Source organism: Globicephala melas, chromosome 16, assembly GCF_963455315.2.
Source record: "Globicephala melas chromosome 16, mGloMel1.2, whole genome shotgun sequence".
In the NCBI taxonomy this organism is placed as follows: Eukaryota; Metazoa; Chordata; class Mammalia; order Artiodactyla; family Delphinidae; genus Globicephala; species Globicephala melas.
Window position 1 is genome coordinate 53,052,724 of NC_083329.1, and position 21,270 is coordinate 53,073,993.

At 47.5% G+C, this 21,270-nt stretch overlaps 1 protein-coding gene across 3 annotated transcripts in view; it reads right to left on the reverse strand.

Annotated features, from left to right (window-relative positions):
* The window catches only part of SH2D4B (SH2 domain containing 4B), an 83,996-nt gene that overhangs the window by 26,421 nt on the left and 36,305 nt on the right, over positions 1 to 21,270 (reverse strand). For all 3 annotated transcript variants that reach the window (XM_060286597.1, XM_060286596.1, XM_030862770.2), the window contains 2 exons: positions 14,986 to 15,133; positions 1,444 to 1,660 (listed from right to left, as the gene is read on the reverse strand). In XM_060286597.1, the coding sequence (XP_060142580.1) occupies positions 1,444 to 1,660; positions 14,986 to 15,133 (365 nt within the window). The remainder of the gene's footprint in view (positions 1 to 1,443; positions 1,661 to 14,985; positions 15,134 to 21,270) is intronic.

Here is a 21,270-nt window from a genome sequence, read left to right on the forward strand (position 1 = left end):
AAGTGCATGTAGCCCCTAACCCAGTGGTCCCACTTTTGGGAATCTCTCTTGTAGATAATAGTTGTGTGTCTACAAGGTTACTCATTAAGGGCACTGTTGGTAATAACCAAAGATTTCAAACAACACCAATGCCCATTAATAGAGGTTTTGAAAAATAAATTAGAGCACAGCCAGGCAGTGGAATACTATGCAGCTGTAAAAAGAAAACTAAATAAAAATAATCAGGTAAGAATCGATATGTAAAGACCTCCAAAAATTATAGTTAAATGGAAAAAAAATCAAGATGCAGAACCATGTGTATGATAGGCAAACTTTTATGCAAAAAAAAAAAAAGGAGGAGATACAACTTTTCACCTTGGCAGTTGCAAAAAGGAACTGGGAGGACACATAAACTAAGAACAGTGGTTCCCTGTGCGGGGAAGAGGGAACTGAGTAGATGGACGGCAAGGATGGGAGTCAGCCTTTCCTCCATGTATCTTTTTAAACTTTCTGGTTTGTGAATCATATAAATGACAAGGAAGGAGGAAAGGAAGGGAGGGAAGGAAGGAAGGAATGCAGATGTCAGCTCTCCCTAGGCTGCAGGGAGAGGGAGGGGGTTTTATGAATAATCCTAAATCCCAATCAAAGCAAAACCCAGACAACCCTCTGTCATCTGGGGCTGAATGGACTCTTCTGCAGGTTTATTGTGGTTCAGGGAGCAGCAGGCACTCACCATCCAGCCTCTGAGCCCTCCCTCGGGCAGCAGACAATCAGCAATAATGAGGAGGGGAACCAACCTTAGGGCTGGCCTGAGGTGGGCACAGGCGGCAGGTCGAGAGGCTCCAGGCAACCTCTTGATCCTCCGTCCCAGCAATCATGGGCAGTCAGTCACCTGAGCGCCCTTGCCAAACCACTCATCAGCCCAGCGTGTAAGGACCCTCCTGCACTCAACTGCATTCATCTGCAACCGGCTATCAGAACCCGGGATGCACCAGCATCACCTGTGGTTACAAAAAGCAGCAGCGAGTTCTGGTTCCAGGCTGCTGGGCCACATTTAACCCATTTGAGGTCTTACATTACAAGTTCTTAACCTGGGGTCTACGGATCTTTTAGAGCTTGAAATTATATGCAAACGTTTTGGGGTATTTACATATGTGCATTTCGCAGAGAAGAGGGTACACAGCTTGCTTTAGATTCTCAAAGGAATCCTAGACCCCAAAGAGGTGAAGCCTCCCAGAACTCCAGAGTTGGTAGAAATCTCCAACCCTGACTCCTCTCCCCAACTCCTGCCCCATTACACAGACTAGGGCACTGAGGCCAACAGAGGGGAGATGACTAGCCCCAAATTAAACAGCAAGTCGGAGGCAGAGCCGGACCGGATCTCTGGTGCCCTACGCCCCAGCCGGAGGCCCTCCCCAAGACACACCGCGCATGCGGATGCGGGATGCGAGGTCCGCGACTCACCTGCCAGGCACGGCCAGGGGTGAAGGCGGCCCCGGGCCCAGGAGGTGGTGGTAGAGTCTCGCCTCCTGCTCGTGGCTCTGGCCGAGCTCTCGGAACCTGGAGCTGAGGCCAGCGACCGTGCCCTTCTGGATGGCGCGGAGGGAGTGGCGCCGGTACTCGTCCCGGGCGCGCTGGGCTCGGCGCCTTCTCTCCTCATCAGCCGCCTTGGACCGACGCACTGGAAAGGAATAGAGAGCGTGTTCACCCAGACCTGCAGCCCAGGCCACGCACTGAGCAAGCCAGTACATGGCCAGGAGCCCTGGGACTCACCCAGAATCCCAGGATTCATCCGGATGCACCCACGTGTGCTGCGTGGAGGCTTGGCACCCGGCAATGGCAGGCCCAACCTGAGCCAGCAGCCCTGGGTTAGCCTGTCCCTGTGGGGATAAAGACACTCATGACAGTTTGGGGTGGTCCAGCTGTTCCTGTGGCCCTGTTCCAGAATGAGCAAGCAACTTTTGGTTGGAAATTTACACCTCCATGTGTAGTTCTTCCTGGAGTGCCCTGCTCAGAGCAGCTTCTCAAACCCTGTGCCCTGCCTCAAGGACACCTGTGCACCTTGAAGTGGTTAGCATCTCAAATACCACTGCCACCACCCATGCTGATTACAGCTTTCTCTGTGCCAAGCCCTGAGCTCCGGGCCCTCCCTGCAATATCGCATTATAGACGCTTCCTCCAGCCACCAAGGGAGGAAGGCACATCACTATGTTTGCACAGAAACCCAGCCTCCGGGAGGTTAAGCAACTTATCCGAAGTTAAATAGCTAATAAGGGGCAGAGCCAGGGTCGGAACCCAGGTGTGTCTGGCTCTGAAACCCATGCAGCTCTCTACGCCACTCTATCCCACCTCTCAAGCTTCCTTTCATTTTAAAATCAGGTGTATCTGACACCAGAGCCCCTGCTCTTTCCTACAAAAAGCCACAAGAGCATTTAAGACCATCCCATCCAACCTCCTCATGTTATTCACGTGGAAACTGCTTTCCAAGGAAGGACGCTGACTTGCCCAGCTGGGTCAGTGGCCAAGCCTGGCCGGGAACCACCCTGGCTGCTACCACAGGATGAGTTGTTGGAAACTCTGGAGTCCCAGTTACGGTGCCCTTTCTCTTTGGTTTCCTGTGGCCTTGACAGCTGGTGGGTGAGTGTGTTGGAGGGAAGGGAGGGGATCCTTTGACAGCTGTGTCACGTCACAGGTTCCAGAATGCCACAAGGCCCCTCTCTGGCCTCTGTCTTTTCATGTTCCTCAAGGCAGGGTGGACATCTGCAAGTTGCTGTTTCTAAAACTCAAAAGGGAGCCCTGGGGCTGGGAAAGTGCCGAGAGAGGGGACAAAACCTGCTGCAGGTACGGTCTAGAATTAAAACCAATTATTTTGTAGTCTGATTGCATCGTGTCAGGCCCCTGTCTGCCTCTAAAATCCAATCCTTTTGTAGAGAACTCGTGGAGCTGGCCGTGTCCTTCTCGTTGTGCAAGACCTGAGATTGCCCTGGCCCAAGCAGGTCCCCCTCCCCCCGGGAGTAAAATCTTACCCACAGTCTAATTCTACTCCAATCTCCATCCAATACCTGTGCAGCAAGCACCTACAACCTACCAGTCAGAGAACTGTGTTCTGTTAGCATTTGGAGGATACAAGGCACATGGCCCTCATGCTGAAAGAAAGCGCTTCTCCTTCTCAGGTTGTCAAAGTCCACCCTCGAACCATAACATCCCCCAGATCTGAGGAAGGCAGCAGGAAGTCTGTCCCTCAGAAGGTATTTATGGATGTGGAAGTCACATGCAGAGGAGCTAATAAGCTGAGAGCTCCAGGGCAGGAGGGAAATTTTCTTTGGTCTATTCACTGATGCATTCTAGTGCCTAGAATACATATGTATCAGTCAGCAGGTGATAATATGCTTGGATGACTGTGCCCAATTAAGTACTTAACTCTGCCAGGCCCTGAACTGGATATAGAGACAGCAAAGACCAGACGCTTCCCTCAAGGCACTCAGAGCCTAGCTGGGAAAATCAGACAAATAAATATCTCTAGCACAAGGAGAACAGGGACTGATCAAGTACTGTCAGAGTTTAGGGGCGGTAGCACTCACATTCTATGAGGAAGCCAGGAGCCACCAAAGGAGATGGAGCATTCCACTGGGTCTGGAAAGGTGAATAGGAGTTCTTCCAGAAAAAGAAGGAGGAATCCACCCCAGGGGGGAAAAAGCCCTGTATTTCCACTCCAGGTACTAAGAACACCATAGTGCCTGCTACCACAGGCTCAAACAAGGCCAGGTTTCCCAGCACAGGCTTTGCGGTCACGAGACTACAAACTAAACATAGAAGCTTGTGCCCTCTAAGGGCCAGTGACATTTGAGTGTTGACAGCCCCTGAGAGACAGTCACACTCAGTGACAGAAGGAAGTCACATGCAAACTACGAAGACAGATTTTTGGAACTTGGCTAGGAGAGTGCACAAGCTGTGGGTCACAGAGGGACTAAACCCAGCCTCCTAAAAGCCAGCTCTAGTTTTGCCACTGTCTGCCTCAGAAGCCTTCAGTGGCTCCCAACGCACACAGGACAAAGGGCAAACCCCTTGGCCCCTAGGGAGCATCCTGCCCGCCCCACTTTCTTTCCCAGCCCAGTGGGCCTCTGAGCTCCTGCCCACACTCTGTGTTCAGGCGCCACCAAGCTCCCCACCATTCTGCGAACTCTCCCCTGTGCAGCTGTGTCCACCGACTCAGACCAACCGTGATGCCCAGGCAGAGGCGTGGAGGGCACTTGGAGGTGAGGATGCAGCTGAGGCTGCAACAGGAAGCCAGCCCTGCCGCCCAGGGGCCGATTTGGAGTCAGACAGGTTAACGGCAGCTCCGAGAGGGCTCTCTTGGGTCCTTTTCTTTTCTCGTGTTCTTTTTTTGAGACATAATTGACATATGTAAGCTTAAGGTGTACTATGTGCTGATGTGATACACTTAAAATATTACAAAATGATTACCACCATAGCATTAGCTAACACCTCCGTCAGGTTCCGTAGTTAATTTTGTGTGGTGAGAACATTTAAGATCTAGTCTCGGGGCTTCTCTGGTGGCGCAGTGGTTGAGAGTCCGCCTGCCGATGCAGGGGACACGGGTTCGTGCCCCGGTCCGGGAAGATCCCACATGCCGCAGAGCGGCTGGGCCCGTGAGCCATGGCCACTGAGCCTGTGCATCCGGAGCCTGTGCTCCGCAACGGGAGAGGCCACAACAGTGAGAGGCCCGCGTATCGCAAAAAAAAAAAAAGATCTAGTCTCGGCAACTTTGAAGCATATAACATATTGTTGACTGTAATCCCTAGGCTGTGCATTAGATCCCCAGAATTTATTCATCTTCTAACTGCAAGTTTGTACCCTTTGACCAACATCTCCCTAACTCCCCCCCACCTCCCCCTTCATACCCCCCCACCCACGGCCCCTGGTAACCACCATTCTACTCTTTGTTTCTACAAGTTCGGCTTGTTTAGATTTCACATATAGGTGATATCGTGTAGTATTTTTCTCTGTCTGACTTTTTTCAGTTAGCATAATGCCCTGAAGGTCCATGTCTGTTGTTGCAAACGGCAGGATATCCTTCATTCCCGTGGTCTTTATCCAATCATCCGTTGACAGATGTTCATGTTGTTTCTATAGCTTGGCTATTGTGAATAATGTTGCAATAAACAGGGGAGTACAGATATCTCTTTAATAGCCTGATTTCATTTCCTTTGGAAATATACCCAGAAGGGGGATTGCTGGGTCATATGGTAGCTTTATTTTTAATTTTTTGAGGAACCTCCATACTGTTCGCCATAGCGGCTGCACCATTTGATATTCCCACCAACAGTGCACAGGGTTCCCTCTTCTCCCATCCTCACCAACACCCCATGCCAGCTTTCTTAAGAAAGCTCTGTGCCTCTAGGCCTCACTTTACACCTCTGTCAAAATGAGAATGACAGCCACACTGAGTTACTATGAAGATTCAATGAAACATAAAATTCTATAAGCTATGAAGTACTTTTTTTTAAAGCAATGTCTTACTAAATCAGGCCTCTGAACTTGATCCTTTCTTCAAATTTCCCAAAGCCTGATTCTGGAACCTAGCTGCCTGGGTTCAGATCTCAACTTCATTTACCAGCTGTGTGACACTGGACAAGTTACTTAATCACCCTGGGCCTCCGTTTCCTCAAAAGTAAAATGGACATAATAAGAGTCCCTACCTCATAAAGTTGTTATGAGTTGTTAAGAGAGCTAATAATATAAACCACTTGGACCTGTGTCAGGTACATTTTAAGCACCATGATAAGCGTTAGCTAAAACTTTTATTTTCATTAGCCCTGGCATTGCCATGTTCAAAATGTAGCCATAAACAATTCTTGGCCAGTCCAGGAGGGGGCACCCTTGATGCTCGGTCACATGAAATCTGGGTCTGTTTACAAGCAGTGCGAGATCTTAGTTCCCCGACCAGGGATTGAACCCGGGGCCACAGCAGTGAAAGTGCCGAGTCCTAACCACTGGACTGCCAGGTACTCCCAGCTTACCCTAAATTAAGCTTTGAAATCTTAAAAGGTTGCTTCTGTTCCTTCTCTGAATCCGGGATAGATTCGAACTGTATCATATGACTGCCATGGAAACCCTCAGCCAGAATCTGAAGTTTTTTCTTCTATCCCATTGAAAACAACCATGAGCATCTGTGCCCTGAAGCAGCAAGTATCGGACAGTCCTTGTCCCCGGAGGACGCACTGCAGAGACGAGGGCCCCAACCGAGTCACTGGCTTCCTCCCACGGCCCAAGTTCCCAGGGCCTGCACTGCATGCAGAACAAAGAGGGGCCATGGCCATCTCCACTTCTAAGGTAGGTTCCAGGGTCTCCTTTCTCCATCTCATCTCTCAGAAATACATAAAGACAGCTGAGCAGCATGAAAACACTGAGGACCAGAAGAAAAGCTGAATTTAGAGACTGAAAAAATGGACCAACCACAATAAGATTCCTCTTCACACCTATTTGGATAGCTATTATTTTTTTAATTTTTAAATATAAAAAAAAAGATGAAAATAGCAAGTATTGGCAAGGACATGGAGAAATTGGAACCCTTATGCATTGTTGGTGGGAATGTGAAATGGTGCAGCTGCTGTGGAAAACAGTACAGCAATTCCATAAAAAATTAAACATACAATTACCATATGATCCAGCAATGCCAATTCTGGATATATACCCAAAAGAATTGAAAGCAGGAATTCAAACAAATATTTGTACAGCCATGTTCATAACAGCATGATTAACAATAGCCAAAAGGTGGAAATAACCCAAATGTCCATCGATGGATAAATAAAGAAAATATAGGATACACATACAAGTAACAGTATCCAGCCTTCAAAAAGGGAGGAAATTCTGACACAGGCTACAACATGGATGAATCTTAAAGACATTATGCTAAGTGAATAAGCCAGCCACAAAAGGACAAACGTTGTACGATTTCACTTACACTCCACTTATTGCACTTAGAGTAGTTAAATTCACAGAGTAGAAAGTGGCGGCTGCCAGGGGCTACAGGAAGGGTGAAATGAGTTTTAGTTTAATGGGGACAGAGTTTCAGTGTGGGAAGATAACCAACGTTGGAGGTGGGTGGTGGTCATGGTAGCACAACACTATGAATGCCACTGAACTACACACCTAAAAATGGGTAATTTTAAGTTGTATATTTTACCACAATTTATTTGGTTTTTTTTTACCTTTTTGGGGTGGGGGGAGGGCCGTGCCGTACAGGATGCGGGATCTTAGTTCCCTGACCAGGGATCAAACCTGCGCCCCTGCATTGGGAGCACGGAATCTTAACCGCTGGACCACCAGGGAAGTCCCCTACCACAATTAAAATGAAAAAAACAAAAGGACATTCTGGCTTGGGGAGCACCAGGCTGAGAATGAAGAGGCCAGAGCACAGCAGGGTGTCACCATTAGCTAGAAATGTCCCCAGCTGTGTCCCTGCTGCCATCCCTCCGTTCTCTCACCTGCAGATCAGGGGGAAAGATCCCTTCCATCTCTGCTCTCCTAGCATGAGGATGCACCCACATCTGCCCAGCGTGGGACCACCTCCCAGAGCTAAGACACCACCCTCCAGGACTGCCTGGCCTGCAGCCCTGCTGCGCAAAAGAAACCAAGTCCCACAGTCTGCGGAGTCCAGCCACACCCATGCCAGAGCTGGGAGTTTCAGCTGTCCCAGGCTCGGGGGTGGGGAGACAGCTGAGCATTCTGCTTGACTTTGCTCCTAACTCTCTATCTAGCCCAGGACAAGTTTTCATCTCTCTGGGTCTTAGTTTTCCCTCCATGGAAAATAGAGACCACCCCTCGCTTCGTCCAAGGGCTGCCAGAACGGCCAGGCTGCTCTGGAATCACGTCCTTGCCTGTGCCCCAGGCTCCTGCTCAGTTCTCCAATGCTGAAGAGAAACAGCAGGAGTTGGGTTTCCTCTTGGCAGCATCTCTGGGAGCAGTTGCATAGCTCCAGAGATATGGCCAGGCTAGTCATTGCAAGAGGCAGGGTTTTTAACACTTTAAATAACACATTCGGGCACTAAAAACACACTTATTCAGCACGTGTGTATAGTGCCTCCCTGTGCCAGCTCCATGCCGTGCAGGCCCGACCTGTGCATTGCACAACTCCAGGGGGCGCTGTCGCCCACGACCATCATTGATATGTACAGATGTGACAATTTCCTGGTAGATGGCAGTGTAGCGTCTTACAGAATCAGTGCCTTTTTCTAATTTTCACAAGGTCACCATATCAGCTGGCTGCCTGGCTAGGGGATGTGGATAGAGCAACCAGCAAGACACAGTCCACGCCCTTGGAGAGCTTACTGCCTGGGAGAGGAAACATGCCAGCAAATGATGAATGGAGCTGTGTGGGGTGTGCACAGCGTGCCGCGGGGCCCCGGAGAGGGGGCACCTCATCCAGGCAGAGAAATCCTCTGGAGAAGGACATCTAAGCTGATGCCTGGTGGACACACAGGATTCAGCAAAGAGACGCCAAGGAGAGGCTATCCTAGGCAGAGGAAGCTCAGGGGTAGAGGCCCAGAGGCAAGAGGGAGTTGGAGCATCCCTCTTAGAATGGCTGGGGGGGAGCTCCTGTGGGGAGGGGACAAGAGGTGAAGATGCAGAAACAGAAAAGGCCATTTAGGAGACCAATAAATACCGGCTAATTAATTTTAGTGCTTTACCAAAGGGTGATGGACGCCACTGAAAGGCTTTAAGCAGGAGAGCAGGATGCCCGTTTGCACTTTTCAAAGACTGACTTGGCTATGGTGTTGGAAATGAATCTGACAGGAACAAGAATAGACGCTTGGAAACAAGAAACCTAGGCAAAGAGCAATGGGGTTAATGTCAGGACAATGGGAAGGAGGGGAGTAAATTCAGAGCATATTGAGGAGGTCAAATCTTTACAACTTGGTGGTTTGGGGATTGGTAGTGAGCAAAAAAAGAGAGACCGGAATGACAGCCAAGTTTCTGCCTCTGACAGTCAGGTGATGAGGCAGGTGGGGGAAGAGGAGGATGGAGTTTTGGATGTGTGGAGTGAGAGGTGCCTATGGGATTCAGGGGGGAAGGTCCAGGGGCCACAAGGTTCTGGAAGATCATTAACTGTTGCTCTTCATGAGACCCGTCTCTAGAGCACTTGCCCGTGGTTCTCCCTACCTCTGCCCAGATCGAAAAGACTCAGTGCTGAATAGAATTCAGATGAGCCAGTTACAGCCTGCCGAGAAACCAAACGCTTCAAAGCAACATCAATTTGTAGTAACCCCTTGGGTGAATAGCACAATGTCTCTGAAAATTAGCGAATAATCCTATATACAGGAAAAGGCACCAATAAAGATTTAAATCGTGTATGTGTGTAGATGTGTTTAAATTCTGCTCCATTTTCTGCTTCATGGGAACCTTGGACAACTTGAATTACTATACCTACACTTTATTTCCTCATCTGTAAAATGAGGGCCTCGTAGGGTTACTTTGAGACATCAATGAGATTGTACATAGATGGGGCTTGGACAGTTTCGGGCACATGGAGGAGGTTCATTAAATATTATCTATTGTTGTTGTTATGATCATGTTGACTGTGAGATAAGGGGACTGGAATACCACCTTTAGGATGGGTCCAGCCCCATTAAGGCACAAAAGGTGGGGAAGTGGTGTAAGAATGGGGGCTGGGTAGAGTCAGGAGCTCTTGTCAGGGAAATGGGAAAAATGAAAGTTCGTGAGAAGGGTACGTTTCCTGACCCCTGGGAGAAGGGAAACGGGTGGTCCGGATGCTGAAGGATATACATACAGGCCTCTGGTGACTCAACCTGCTGGAGCACCGTCACCTGGGGAGAGGACGTGTTTGGTGCCAAGACAGTGAGCTCTGATGAGCCTCGGGGAAACCCCGTGAGGCTCACCAACAGCTAAACAAGGCCAAAGGAAGGGGCTGTCTCTACCTGCACCCCGAGGCTTCTGAGATCACCTGTCAACCATCCTTGTTCTGCTTGCAATCCTGATTGCTGCCAACAGTGACCCCCTGTGGCCACCAGGAGGAACTTCAGGGGTTCCTTAAGACCAGAGCGCTCCCCATGCCAGCGTGACGCTCCGAAAGACTTCACTTTGGGGACAATATAAAGCGCCCAGGGATTCCTGAGTAATTCAAGAGGAGAGCAGGACATGAATCAGGCATGTGGGGACTCACGCTGGCATCATTCTGAGCTGTAAAGCCAAAAATATATGGCACCTGGAGTTTGGGGATCAGTTCAAACTTACGTCCAAGGAGCAACTACACAATTTCCCATCCCGTCAGCAGAGAGAAAAAAAATCCTTCCGTGCTATCCTTCAGCTTTCCTTCAAGCCCAAAACTCTTCTCTGCCCACCCCGTCGGCAGACCCATACCCCATCTCCACAGGCCCCTTCAAGCTCTGCCTGTGTCAAGCGCACAGCATTTTAGAATCACTGACTTTAAACCCAGACTCCAGAGCACATGCCCTTTTATGAGCGAAGAGAACAGAACCAGCATAACTGGACTCCCTACTGGGCCCGAGCACATATTTTCTCAGCTCTGACCGAAACCCCACAAGGCGTGCGACACTAGAGTGCTAGTTATGGGTAGGGGGGGCCCACAACCAGGATCACACAGCTCAAAGAGGGAGGGGAGGAGTGAACAGTCACACAGCTCCAATTTTTGTAAATGATACCGTTAACCAAGTCAGGCCGGCTCATCTCTAAATCTCTGGATGACTAAAGGTTATCTAACTCGCACTCTTCCAAATTCACAGTTGAGAAATTATTAAGTGAATTTCTGCCTGATATATTCAGAGCTTCTCAGAAGCCAGAGCCTGCTCCGCTGTTTGAACTGAATAACTAACTCTGTATTCAAGTGATATTAGAGGGAACAATTCCCTTTTTTTCTAACTTGGAGAATTTAATTTAGGTGTTTTATCGAAAACTGCTGCTCCCAGTAGATTAATGGCCCACTATATCTTTCATATTAAGTTAATTGAGTGCAGAATGGCTTTGCTGGATTTGAATGACAGCCTCCAGGGTTTAGCTCGTCATTCTTTAAGAAAGCATAAAATGAGGAACCAAAATCATGGGCCTGAATGATCACATCTTTTCTCTGTTCAGGGTAGGTTTTTCCATTTTCGGTTGCCACACAGTACATTAATTAGCAATCAGGCAGCACTGGGGCCAAATGATTTCCATCCTCCGTCACCAATGAAACACCAGCCCAGCCCATAACTTTCCATCTCATTGTGTAGCTACAAAAAAGAGGGACACTTCGTGAGTGACAGCCCTTCACAACTTAGAGAGCACCTGTGCTTCCTCCCTCTCATTTCACCCTCAGCTCTCCGTGATTACCCTCAGCTCACAAATGAAGAAACTGAGAAATGGAGCAGAGCGAGAACTTGCTCGAGGTCACACACCAGGAAGTGGCAGAGCTAGGACCGGGCTCCCAGCCCATTGCTCCTTCCCCAGACCACAGTAGCCTCGTGTGACTTCACTCTGTGATCGTTCACTATTTTTTTCAGTATAAATTTTGTCCTGCCTTCTTTTTTCACCCATCTCTTCATCCATTCCAAATTTAAACAAATGAATTCTTCGTTCGCTCTTGCCCATCTTATCTTTCTGGCCTCATTTCCATCATTACCCACCATGAACCTCAGGCTGCAACCACATCAAAGCATGTGTCGTGTTCTATGCACGTTATGACCTTGCTTTTGCTCAGAACTGTTCCCTCGGCTGCGATGCCCTTGCCCGCCTTATTTACCTCCCCACATTTCCCAAACCAAATGCCATTTCCTCCAGGAGGCCTTTCCAAATGTACAAATATTCTGTAGCAAAATATTACAGGATTCTTGCATCTATGTTTATCAAGGGTACTGGCTTGTAATTTTCTTTGCTTGTATTGTCTCTATCTGGCTTTGGTATGAGATGATGCTGGCCTCCTAAAATAAGTTTGGAAGTGTTCCCTCCTCTTCAATTTTTTGGAATATTTTGAGAAAGACTTGTATTAATTCTTTTTTAAATGTTCAGTAGAATTCATCACTGAAGCCATCTGCTCCTGGACTTTTCTCTGTTGGCAGATTTTTTATGACTGATTCAACATTCTTTTTTTGTTTTTTTCCAAGGCCAGTATGTTTCTTTTATTATTATTATTTTTGTTTGACTTAAGATGGTTGAATGATTTCATTTTCATTTATAAGCATTACAAGAATTCCCATGCAAAAACCAAGACCGTATATGCCTAATTCCAATCGGCCAAATTCCAACCCATGAGACTGGACATTCAAGATCAAAATCAAAATGTTGCTTGACCTTTCCAATAGTAGACGTCACGGTCATCCTTTGAGAGATCGGCAGGCCCCTGAACTCCCAAACGCTACAGTTTGCCGTGAGTTCATACCAAAACAGGGAGCCAATCGATGCCTTGCAGCACCTAAACCTGGCAAGTAATTTCATTCATGAAGACAGGACACCTCTACACCAAGGCTGCCACCCACAGTTATCTCCTGGTTCCTGCTGTATAGAAAAACCTGCTTTTGAACAGGCATGGTATCTTCTATTTGGGGACTGATATTAATTTTTCCTTCCACATTCAAAACTCTCAGTAGAAGCAAAGAGACTTTACAAAAAAAGCTTACCTCTATAATGTCAAAAGAAATACAGTTGACCCATGAATAATGCGGGGTCAGCGGCACCGACCCCTGTGAGGCTGAATATCCGTATATAACTTTATGATTCAATATTCTTATTAGTAACTGGACGGTTCAGATTTTCTATTTCTTCATGATTCGGTCTTGGTAGGTTGTATGTTTCTAGAAAGTTATTCATTTCTTCTAGGTTATCTAATTTGTTGGAATATAATTGTTCATAACAGTTTCTTATGATCCTCAGTATTTTTGTGGCAGTCGTTAGGTAGCTGCAAATCAAAATCACGATGAGGTAGCACTTCCTACCCATTAGGATGGCTATAAAGCAAAACACCACGAAAAACAAGTGCTGACAAGGATATGAAGAACTTGGAACACTCACACATTGCTTGCAGAAATGTAAAATGGTACAGTCACTTTGGAAAACAGTATGACAGTTTCTCAAAATGTTAAACAGAGAGTTATCCTATGACCCAGAAATTCCACTCCTGGATATATATCCAAGAGAAATGAAAATATATGTTCACACAAAAACATACACAAATACTCAGAGCAACATCACCTATAATAGCCAAAAAGTGGAAACAACCCAAATGTCCACCAACTGATAAATGGCTAAACAGAGATGTGGTGTATGCACACATGAGAATTTTATTCAGTCATAAAAAAGAATGAATGACTGATCCATGCTACAATGTGGATGGACCTTGAAAACGTGCTAAATGAAAGAAGTCAGACACAAAAGGTCACATAATGTATGATTCTATTTATATGAAATGTCCATCACGGGCAAGTCCATAGGGACAGAAATTAGATTAATGGTTTCCAGGGGTGTGGGGCGGGGGGAAGTAACAGCCAGTGCGCAGAGTTTCCTTCTCTGGTGATGAAAATATTCTAGAATTAGATAGTGGTGATGGTTGCACAACTTTGTGAGTCTACTAGAAACCACTGGATTGAGCACTTTTAAAGGATGTATTTTATGGTACGTGAATTACATCTCAATTTTTTTAAGTCTGTTTAATGAATCTGGCAGATGACTAAGAAGTGCTGAGGACCAGAATGCTGGCCAGCAGAAGGCACCTCACATCTCTGCTCTCCCTGCTGTGGCCCGAGTTCCTCTCACTCCCAAACCCAGCCTGAAGCATGTCACTCACCTTTAGAAGCTTCCAGTGTCCACCCATATTAATCATGCCTTTTTATTTTCTGTATTTTTCGAAGTTTTGACATCTGGGGCCTTGCCGATCCTTCAGAGACTGCCCCTCCAAGAGCTAGCCAATTCTAGTAAAGGACTCACCGGCAAGTGTGCCTTTCAAATGCAAACTAACCAATGCAAAGCCCACCTTCCAACCATCTCTTTTATCTAGTTCTTACACTCCACAATCTATCCATCTGCCGTAAGCACCCCAGGGCCAGGTATCAGAGGACTAGAGGCAGCCCCTGGACCCCAGAGCCTGCTGAAATTATTCATACTAGCCAATCCTAAGCCTGTTTACCCTGCCCTACCTTACCTTTTCCAAAGAAACCGCAGTGAAGGCTCTTGCCCACTTTTTCCCCTTGCTCCCTCTGTCTCCTGACTCACCCTCATGCTTCCCCATGTGGCCCTGCCCGGCATGCCACGCTCTCCATGTCTGGGAATCTGTGAGGAAACACTTCTTCCTGCAAGGCAGTTATTTCCATGTCCGACTGTCTAACCATACCTGAGTAAAGCGAATCTCAAGAACACGTTAAAACACCGCCCTGCAAGCCTGGCGCCGCCCTCTCTTTCCCGCCTAACTTCTCACCACCCCTGACACTCTCCAAGTTCAAGAGTCACCCCATACACCTCTAAGTTCCTAGGCACACCACATTTCTTTGTCACATTCTGGGTACTCCTTCCCAAGGGCCCTCTCCAGCTTCTTTGTCTGTTACCCCTACACCGCCATCAAGCCTCACTTCATAAGTCGACTGGAACAGCACCAGGATAGCCACCATGTGCTCCAACAGAACGTGTGCATTTTCCCTCAAAGCCCTTCGCCTGTGCGTCTATCTCCTGTCTGGCCAGTGAGTTCCCCCAAGATAAGGACCGTGATCCCTCATCTCTGGATCCCCAGGGCTTAGCACAGAGTCAGAAAAATATTGGTAACTCAGTAAATGTAGGGCTTTATTCTTTAGTATAAGAAACCTCCCCAACAGGCAAGTAAGTTCCTTGAGGATGGAGCCCTTACCCCCTGGGTCCTTAGCAGGACCACACACATGGTTGACCCCAGGCAAAGGCTTCTGGGCTGATTGAGTGAACTGGAATGATGACTGAGCAAATAGACAGGTGGGAGGAGAGTGGGTGAAGAAGGCAGGCCGGCCCCCCAGACCCCAAGAGACAAGCTCTACTCACGCTGTTCTTCCCACTCGCGTTCCTCTTTCTCACTGGGGTGGCTCTGCAGCTGGGCCTGCTTCAGGGTCCAGTAGAGTTCCTTCGCCCTCTGCTCTTCCTGGAGGCGAATCTGCTCTTCTCCTCGCTTCCTCTCCTCTTCCTCTTTCCTCTAAGATACCACGGGGACAGGATGACGTTAGGTGACGGTAACAGGGCACGGGCAGGGAAGGGCTGAGCTGTCACGGGAAGAGGTGGGCCAGTGGTGCCCCTCCAGGCTCTGTCTCTACGCACATGAAACGGTGATACTTACACCCAATCAGGCCACGGTAAGGATCAAGTGGCCTGAAATATGTGAACGATTTGTAGACTCTAAAGCTTTCTGCAATAGTAAGAGGACTTTGGGCCACCCTTGGTCACACTTCCATTCTGGGGGAAGAGGGGAGGGGAGGCATGGGGAGGGGCCCCTGGTCTTCCTGGAGGCCAGTTAAGCAGGATATGATTATATCTGAACCTTATTTTCAGCGAAGATATTTCAGAGAGAGAGCAGGTTTGGGGGCCCCAAATCTCCAATTATTGTCCTGCTTTCAAGCTCCAAAAGGGCCGTGTGTGTATTTTCCTCTACCTTTGTTTAATCAAAGCAACATGCACACACATGTCAATCATGCATTATATGCCAAAAGGCGTGTTGTAAAAAAAACATCAATTCTCCAATCCACTTCACCCCAACCTACCCCGCCCTCATCTACTGCCCAGAGGTCACCATCCTTGATTATTTTAGCTTTCCTTCGTGTGGTTACATCCGTGTCTGAATAATGCTGCTAATTCTTGATTTATCAATTCTAGACATTAACTACTACCTTTTTTTTTTGGTACATGAGTATTTAGCACTTATATTTCCCACACAGGTTCATACCCATACTTTTCCTCTCCTTTACCCTCACAATAGATTTACATCACAATTTGTGGTTAAATCAAAGATGGGTGCAGAACTAAATATAGTTCACTGTAACGCCAAATAGGGTGCTATTTCCACCAATTCTAAGAATTACATTTTTTAACTTTCTAATATCTCTAAAATATGTAAGTCTTACAACTTACTACTTGCCTTTTTCATAGCCAACAGTTTTTTTCTTTCTTCTTAAAATAATCATAGATTTTACAATTAATGGCATGTGAAATTCAGTAAAACGTGGCAGTGTGATGATTTTTTCTTTCGAATAATTTTCTTTCCTGAGTTACTAGTTGCTTTATCTTGAAGCAGAGTGTTGAATTTTTGCCAAACTTCTCTAAGATCTGCAGTAAATCTTTCTCTGTGTTTAACCAAGTGCTTTTTTTATAACAGGCAATACAGCAGTGATCTTTTCCAAGGGACGCCCGCCCCCCAGATGCACCTCTCCCTCCCCATCTCAGCTGGCTGCCATCTAGGTCTCCTGTCCGTCTGTCCTCTCAGGACTCGCCTCTCAGCCTCCCGTGAGTTGAAGCCCCTGTTTCTTTGTTCCATGTTTTCTTTCTTGTCCACGTCCTCATTTTGCAGCAACATAGCTCACAATACCTCTCAGAAAAGGATGCACAGAGAGACACTTGTCTGAAAATATATTTATATATATATATGTATGTATTTATCTATATATATCTATAGATAGATCTATATATAATCTATACGTCTATATAGAGTCTTGTCTGAAAATATCTATATGCTACCTTCACATGTAACTTCTAGCTAAGCATAGAATCTGATTAAAAATAATTTTCCTGGGCTTCCCTGGTGGCGCAGTGGTTGAGAGTCCGCCTGCCAATGCAGGGGATGCGGGTTCGTGCCCCGGTCCGGGAAGATCCCACATGCCGCAGAGCGGCTAGGCCCGTGAGCCATGGCCGCTGAGCCTGCGCGTCTGGAGCCTGTGCTCCACAACGGGAGAGGCCACAACAGTGAGAGGCCCGCGTAAGGCCAAAAAAAAAAAATTTTTTTCCTGCAGAAGTTGCAAGGCTTTACTATCTTGTCTTCCAGCATCCAGTACTGCACTCGGAGTCTCATTCTTCTGCATAAGGCACTAATTTTTCTCTTTATCACTGAATTCTGAACCTTTTTTTTTTTTTTGGCTGCGTTGGGTCTTCGTTGCTGCACATGGGCTTTCTCTAGTTGTGGCAAGTGAGGGCTACTCTTCATTGCGGTGTGCGGGCTTCTCGTTACAGTGGCTTCTCTTGTGGCAGAGCACAGGCTCTAGGCGTGCGGCTTCAGTAGTTGCAGCGCGTGGGCTCAGTAGTTTTGGCGCACGGGCTCTAGGGCATGCAGGCTTCAGTAGTTGTGGCTCATGGGCTCTAGAGCGCAGGCTCAGTAGTTGTGGTGCATGGGCCTAGTTGCTCCGCAGCATGTGGGATCTTCCTGGACCAGGGATCGAACCCATGTGCCCTGCATTGGCAGGCGGATTCTTAACAACTGCACCACCAGGGAAGTCCCTGAACCTTTTTAATAGATGTGCCTTGATGTGGATTTTCTTTCATTGATTGTGTTAGGCAATCAGGATGCTTTTGATTGGAGTGTCAGGTTCTTCTAGTCTAATACATCGCTGCCTAGAATTTTTGTGATAATTTCTTCTCCTCTCATTTTGCATTTTTCTTTTTAGAACCCCTATGTGTCAACTGCTGGACTGCCTGATTTGACCCTATAAGTGCCTTATCATTTCTCTTTTATTTTCCGTCTCTTGTCTTTTTGTTCTACTTCCTGGCTGATTTCACTGACTTTATCCCCCAAACCTTCCACTGAATTTTTTATTTCAGCTAGCACATTTGTAATTCCCAAGCCCTCTTTCTTATTCTTTGGTTGTTTCTTTTTGCTTCGTTGCACCCTGAAATTGTGTCATGAATGCAATAGCTCGTCTCTGAGGATTTTAGAGATTTTTCTCCCCCATATTCTGATTTAGATCTGTTTCCTCTCTTCTTTGCTTTTTTGTTTTCTTTTAAGTTTGTTTTATTTGGCGCCTGTCATTCGTGTTGGAGGCTTTCCTCTGATGTCTGATGTTCCCTGACTGCTCACATTAAAGAGAAAAAGTAAGTATGTATCTGAAACAGAGACTCAGAGTGTGTAGTCAGGGTTTCCTTGAGAGATGGGCTTAACTCTAGGAAGACTGGATGAAGGATCAGCCATTTCATTGAGGACCCTCAAATGTAAGTATCTGGAGGTCCTTCCTCTGAGACTATTCATTGTCTTCTCTGTCCTACCTGGGTGGTATGAGACCACCAGCATCCCAGGAGTCTGTGGTGGGATGCAAGCTGCAGGTAGAACAGCCCTTAGACTCAAGCAAGCAGGACCCCTAACCTAAGCCCCATACTTCATGGGAAACCGATGCTTTGAGGTGTCTTTTTGCAAATTTCCCTTGCAAGTTCCCCCAAGACTGGCCAGAGATAGTACCCCCAGGACTGGCAGGGGCAGCAGTGTGGTCCAGGTAAGATGCCCCAAGCCAAGACCAGGTCCCACATGAGTCCTAGTGCCTGCTTCTCCCCTTCAAGGTGCTCTCTGACCCTCTCCTCCATGCAAGGGGTTAACCAAGTGCCCCAAGGAGCTCCAGGATTCATATTTATGGAGTCATCCTGGGGGCCAGTGGCCAGGCCCTGGTTCCAGAAGGGTGGCCCAGCAAGCAGATGAATCCTATTGGCCAACACAATATTTTTATCATAGGATCACATGAGATTGGGCCACCAGAATAGAGCTAATAGGCTGATTTTATGTAGTTCAAGTTCTTAATTTGCTATAGACAAAACCACCACCCAAAAAAAAAAAAAGTTGCCAGCCCTGTACACCCTATAGGCAACCCTGGCTGCAGGTCCCACTGTTCAGAGTTCAGACCTTTGCTTGCTCCCCCTGTTTCCCACTTGGCCCCCATCTGCTCTCTCCACTCAGCCTGATATGCTGAGCCCCAACCTTGCCCTTGCAACTCCCCATCTCCTCCTGGTTAGAGAAAGGGATGAAGTAACTTCAGCCTGGAAGAAACAGGTGAAAGCAGGGACCTGAGGGTCCAGCCACTCCACATAGAAACTTGCCACCAATCCCACATTCTCAGCGCCATCCTTCATGTATCTGCTGCCCCCAAGTCCCGAGCCTGTGGGGACTCTGGACTGAGTCGGTTCAGTGCCACCAGCCCTCTTCCTGCAGGAGCCCCGCTGACCCCCGCACCGCTTTCCCTCTGTCTTCCAGAAACCAAACTTCTGTGGACATTTTCTCATCTGTTCTTCCCTTCTCTCATTTTCTCTGTTTTTGTGGCTCATAACTTTTTCAGTCCACTGATATTTTAATGGATCGAAAAACAAAGAAGACAGTAACTGTGAGTTTTGAGTCCCTCATTTAAAAAAAAAAGGCAAGGATTTTGTTGCTTCTGAAATGGCACAGAGTGAGGACTTTTCTCCAATTCAATGATTTTTTTAAATTCTAAAACATAGACAAAATTCCAACTTCCTATTGACCCACTCTCTAGGAGTCAGGAATTAAGGGCTAAAGAAGTTGAGCGGCTTCATCCAGTCATTCACCAAATCCTTACTGAGCACCCAGGAGGCTCGGGCTGCTCCAGGCACTGGGGGTGTAGCCATGAACAAGGCAGACACAGCACCACTCTCTCGGAGCTTGCCTTCCAATGACAGAAAAACACTCATCAAGTAAAATAAAAAATATATCAGAAATAATAAAGCGTGCAGAGAATTAAAACAGGGTAAGTGATAGAGTCTGGGAGGCTACTGTAGGCTGCGTGACCAGGAGTCCTCTCAAAAGGGACTGATCTGAGACCTAAATAATAAGAAGGCTGATGAGTGAGTCTCAGGGAGAAGAAATTTCCAGAGCAAGGGAACCACAGGTGCAGTGGCCCCAGCACTGGAAACAGGTTTGGCATGTTTGAGTAGAGAATTATCCACTGTGGCTGGAAGGAAACCAAACAAAATTCTATCTTTAATGAGTTTGAGACGCCATCTGACATCCAAGAGGCCTGCCGTGGGCAGTGGGACGCGTGATCCCAGGACTTGAGGGTGAGCGCAGGCTGCAGATGTTGACTGAGAGGTCCTCTGCTCGGGGGTGATGTTTCTCAGCCATGGACTTGATGTTATCAATGCGAGAAAGAAGGCAGATCAAGAGAAAAAAGCCAGGGTGTCTTGGGGCGCTGAGCCATTTTAAAGTTGGGAGAAAGAGCTGGAGCCAGAAAAGGAGACTGAGAAGGCAGACCAAGGGGTAAGATAAAACCCAGGAGGGGCAACGTCCGTGGGGGAAGCCAAGAGAGGAAAGCATTTCGAGTAAAAAGGGAGTTGTAAGCTGAGCTCAGGCTGCTGAGACATCACAAAAGATAAGGATAGAGAAGCAACAAGGGACAGCAGGACGTGGTCTCAGGACGTGATGGGAGATCTTGTCAACAGCAGCCCTAGTGGTGCGATGGGCAGCCATCCAGGCAGCGTGGCGGAGGCAGGGGAGTGACCGCAGACAACCCTTTCAAGACATTTCCTGTAAAAAAGGAGCAGAGACAGGAAGTGGCAGCCGGAGGGGAACGTGGGGTTAAGATAGAAATGGGGAGGGACGGTGTGTTGGTTGGCTGGTTTTAAGATGGGAAATACTAGAACAGAGAGTCAATGACTGATGCAAAAGTGGAACCAAGGTCTGTCTGACTCCAAAGCAGAAGTTGAATCTTATCCCAAAGCTGTATTTCACCTTCATCAGTCACTAGCATCTCAGAAGCACAAAAGTGAAGCACCACACTGGCACGGCACTTCACAGTTTATACAGTAGGTTTCTATTCCTCCCCCGGGAATCCCCAACCTGACTGTGGTCACCACATCACGCAATACACAGGGCACCAACCAAGACAGCTTCCACCCCGGGGACTATAGATCCATCATCTGCCCCCAGGAGTCTTCCAGACAGGCGTGGATTTCAGGGAAAATCCAGGCAGTCAAGGCACGTCAGAGCCAGAGGGGCTTCAACCCCCTAGTCCTACTCCCTTGTAAGGATAAGGGGTGTATAACAAAGTACTTATAGATGGCCATCTCCTCCCTGTGTCTTCACATGGTCTTTCCTCTGTGTTCATACATGTCTGTGTCCAAATTTCCTCTTCTTTTAAGGATACCAATCATAGGGAATTAGGGCCCACCCTAAAGACCTCATTTGAACTTAATTTCCTCTTTAAAGACCTTAGCTCCAAATACAGTTACATTCTAAAATACTGGAGGTTGGGACTTCAACATATGTATTTAAGCGGACACAATTTAGGACACTGAAGGGTCATGACTGGCGTACCGTAGATAAATAGCATTTGACCAACTACCTCAAATTAAATGCAG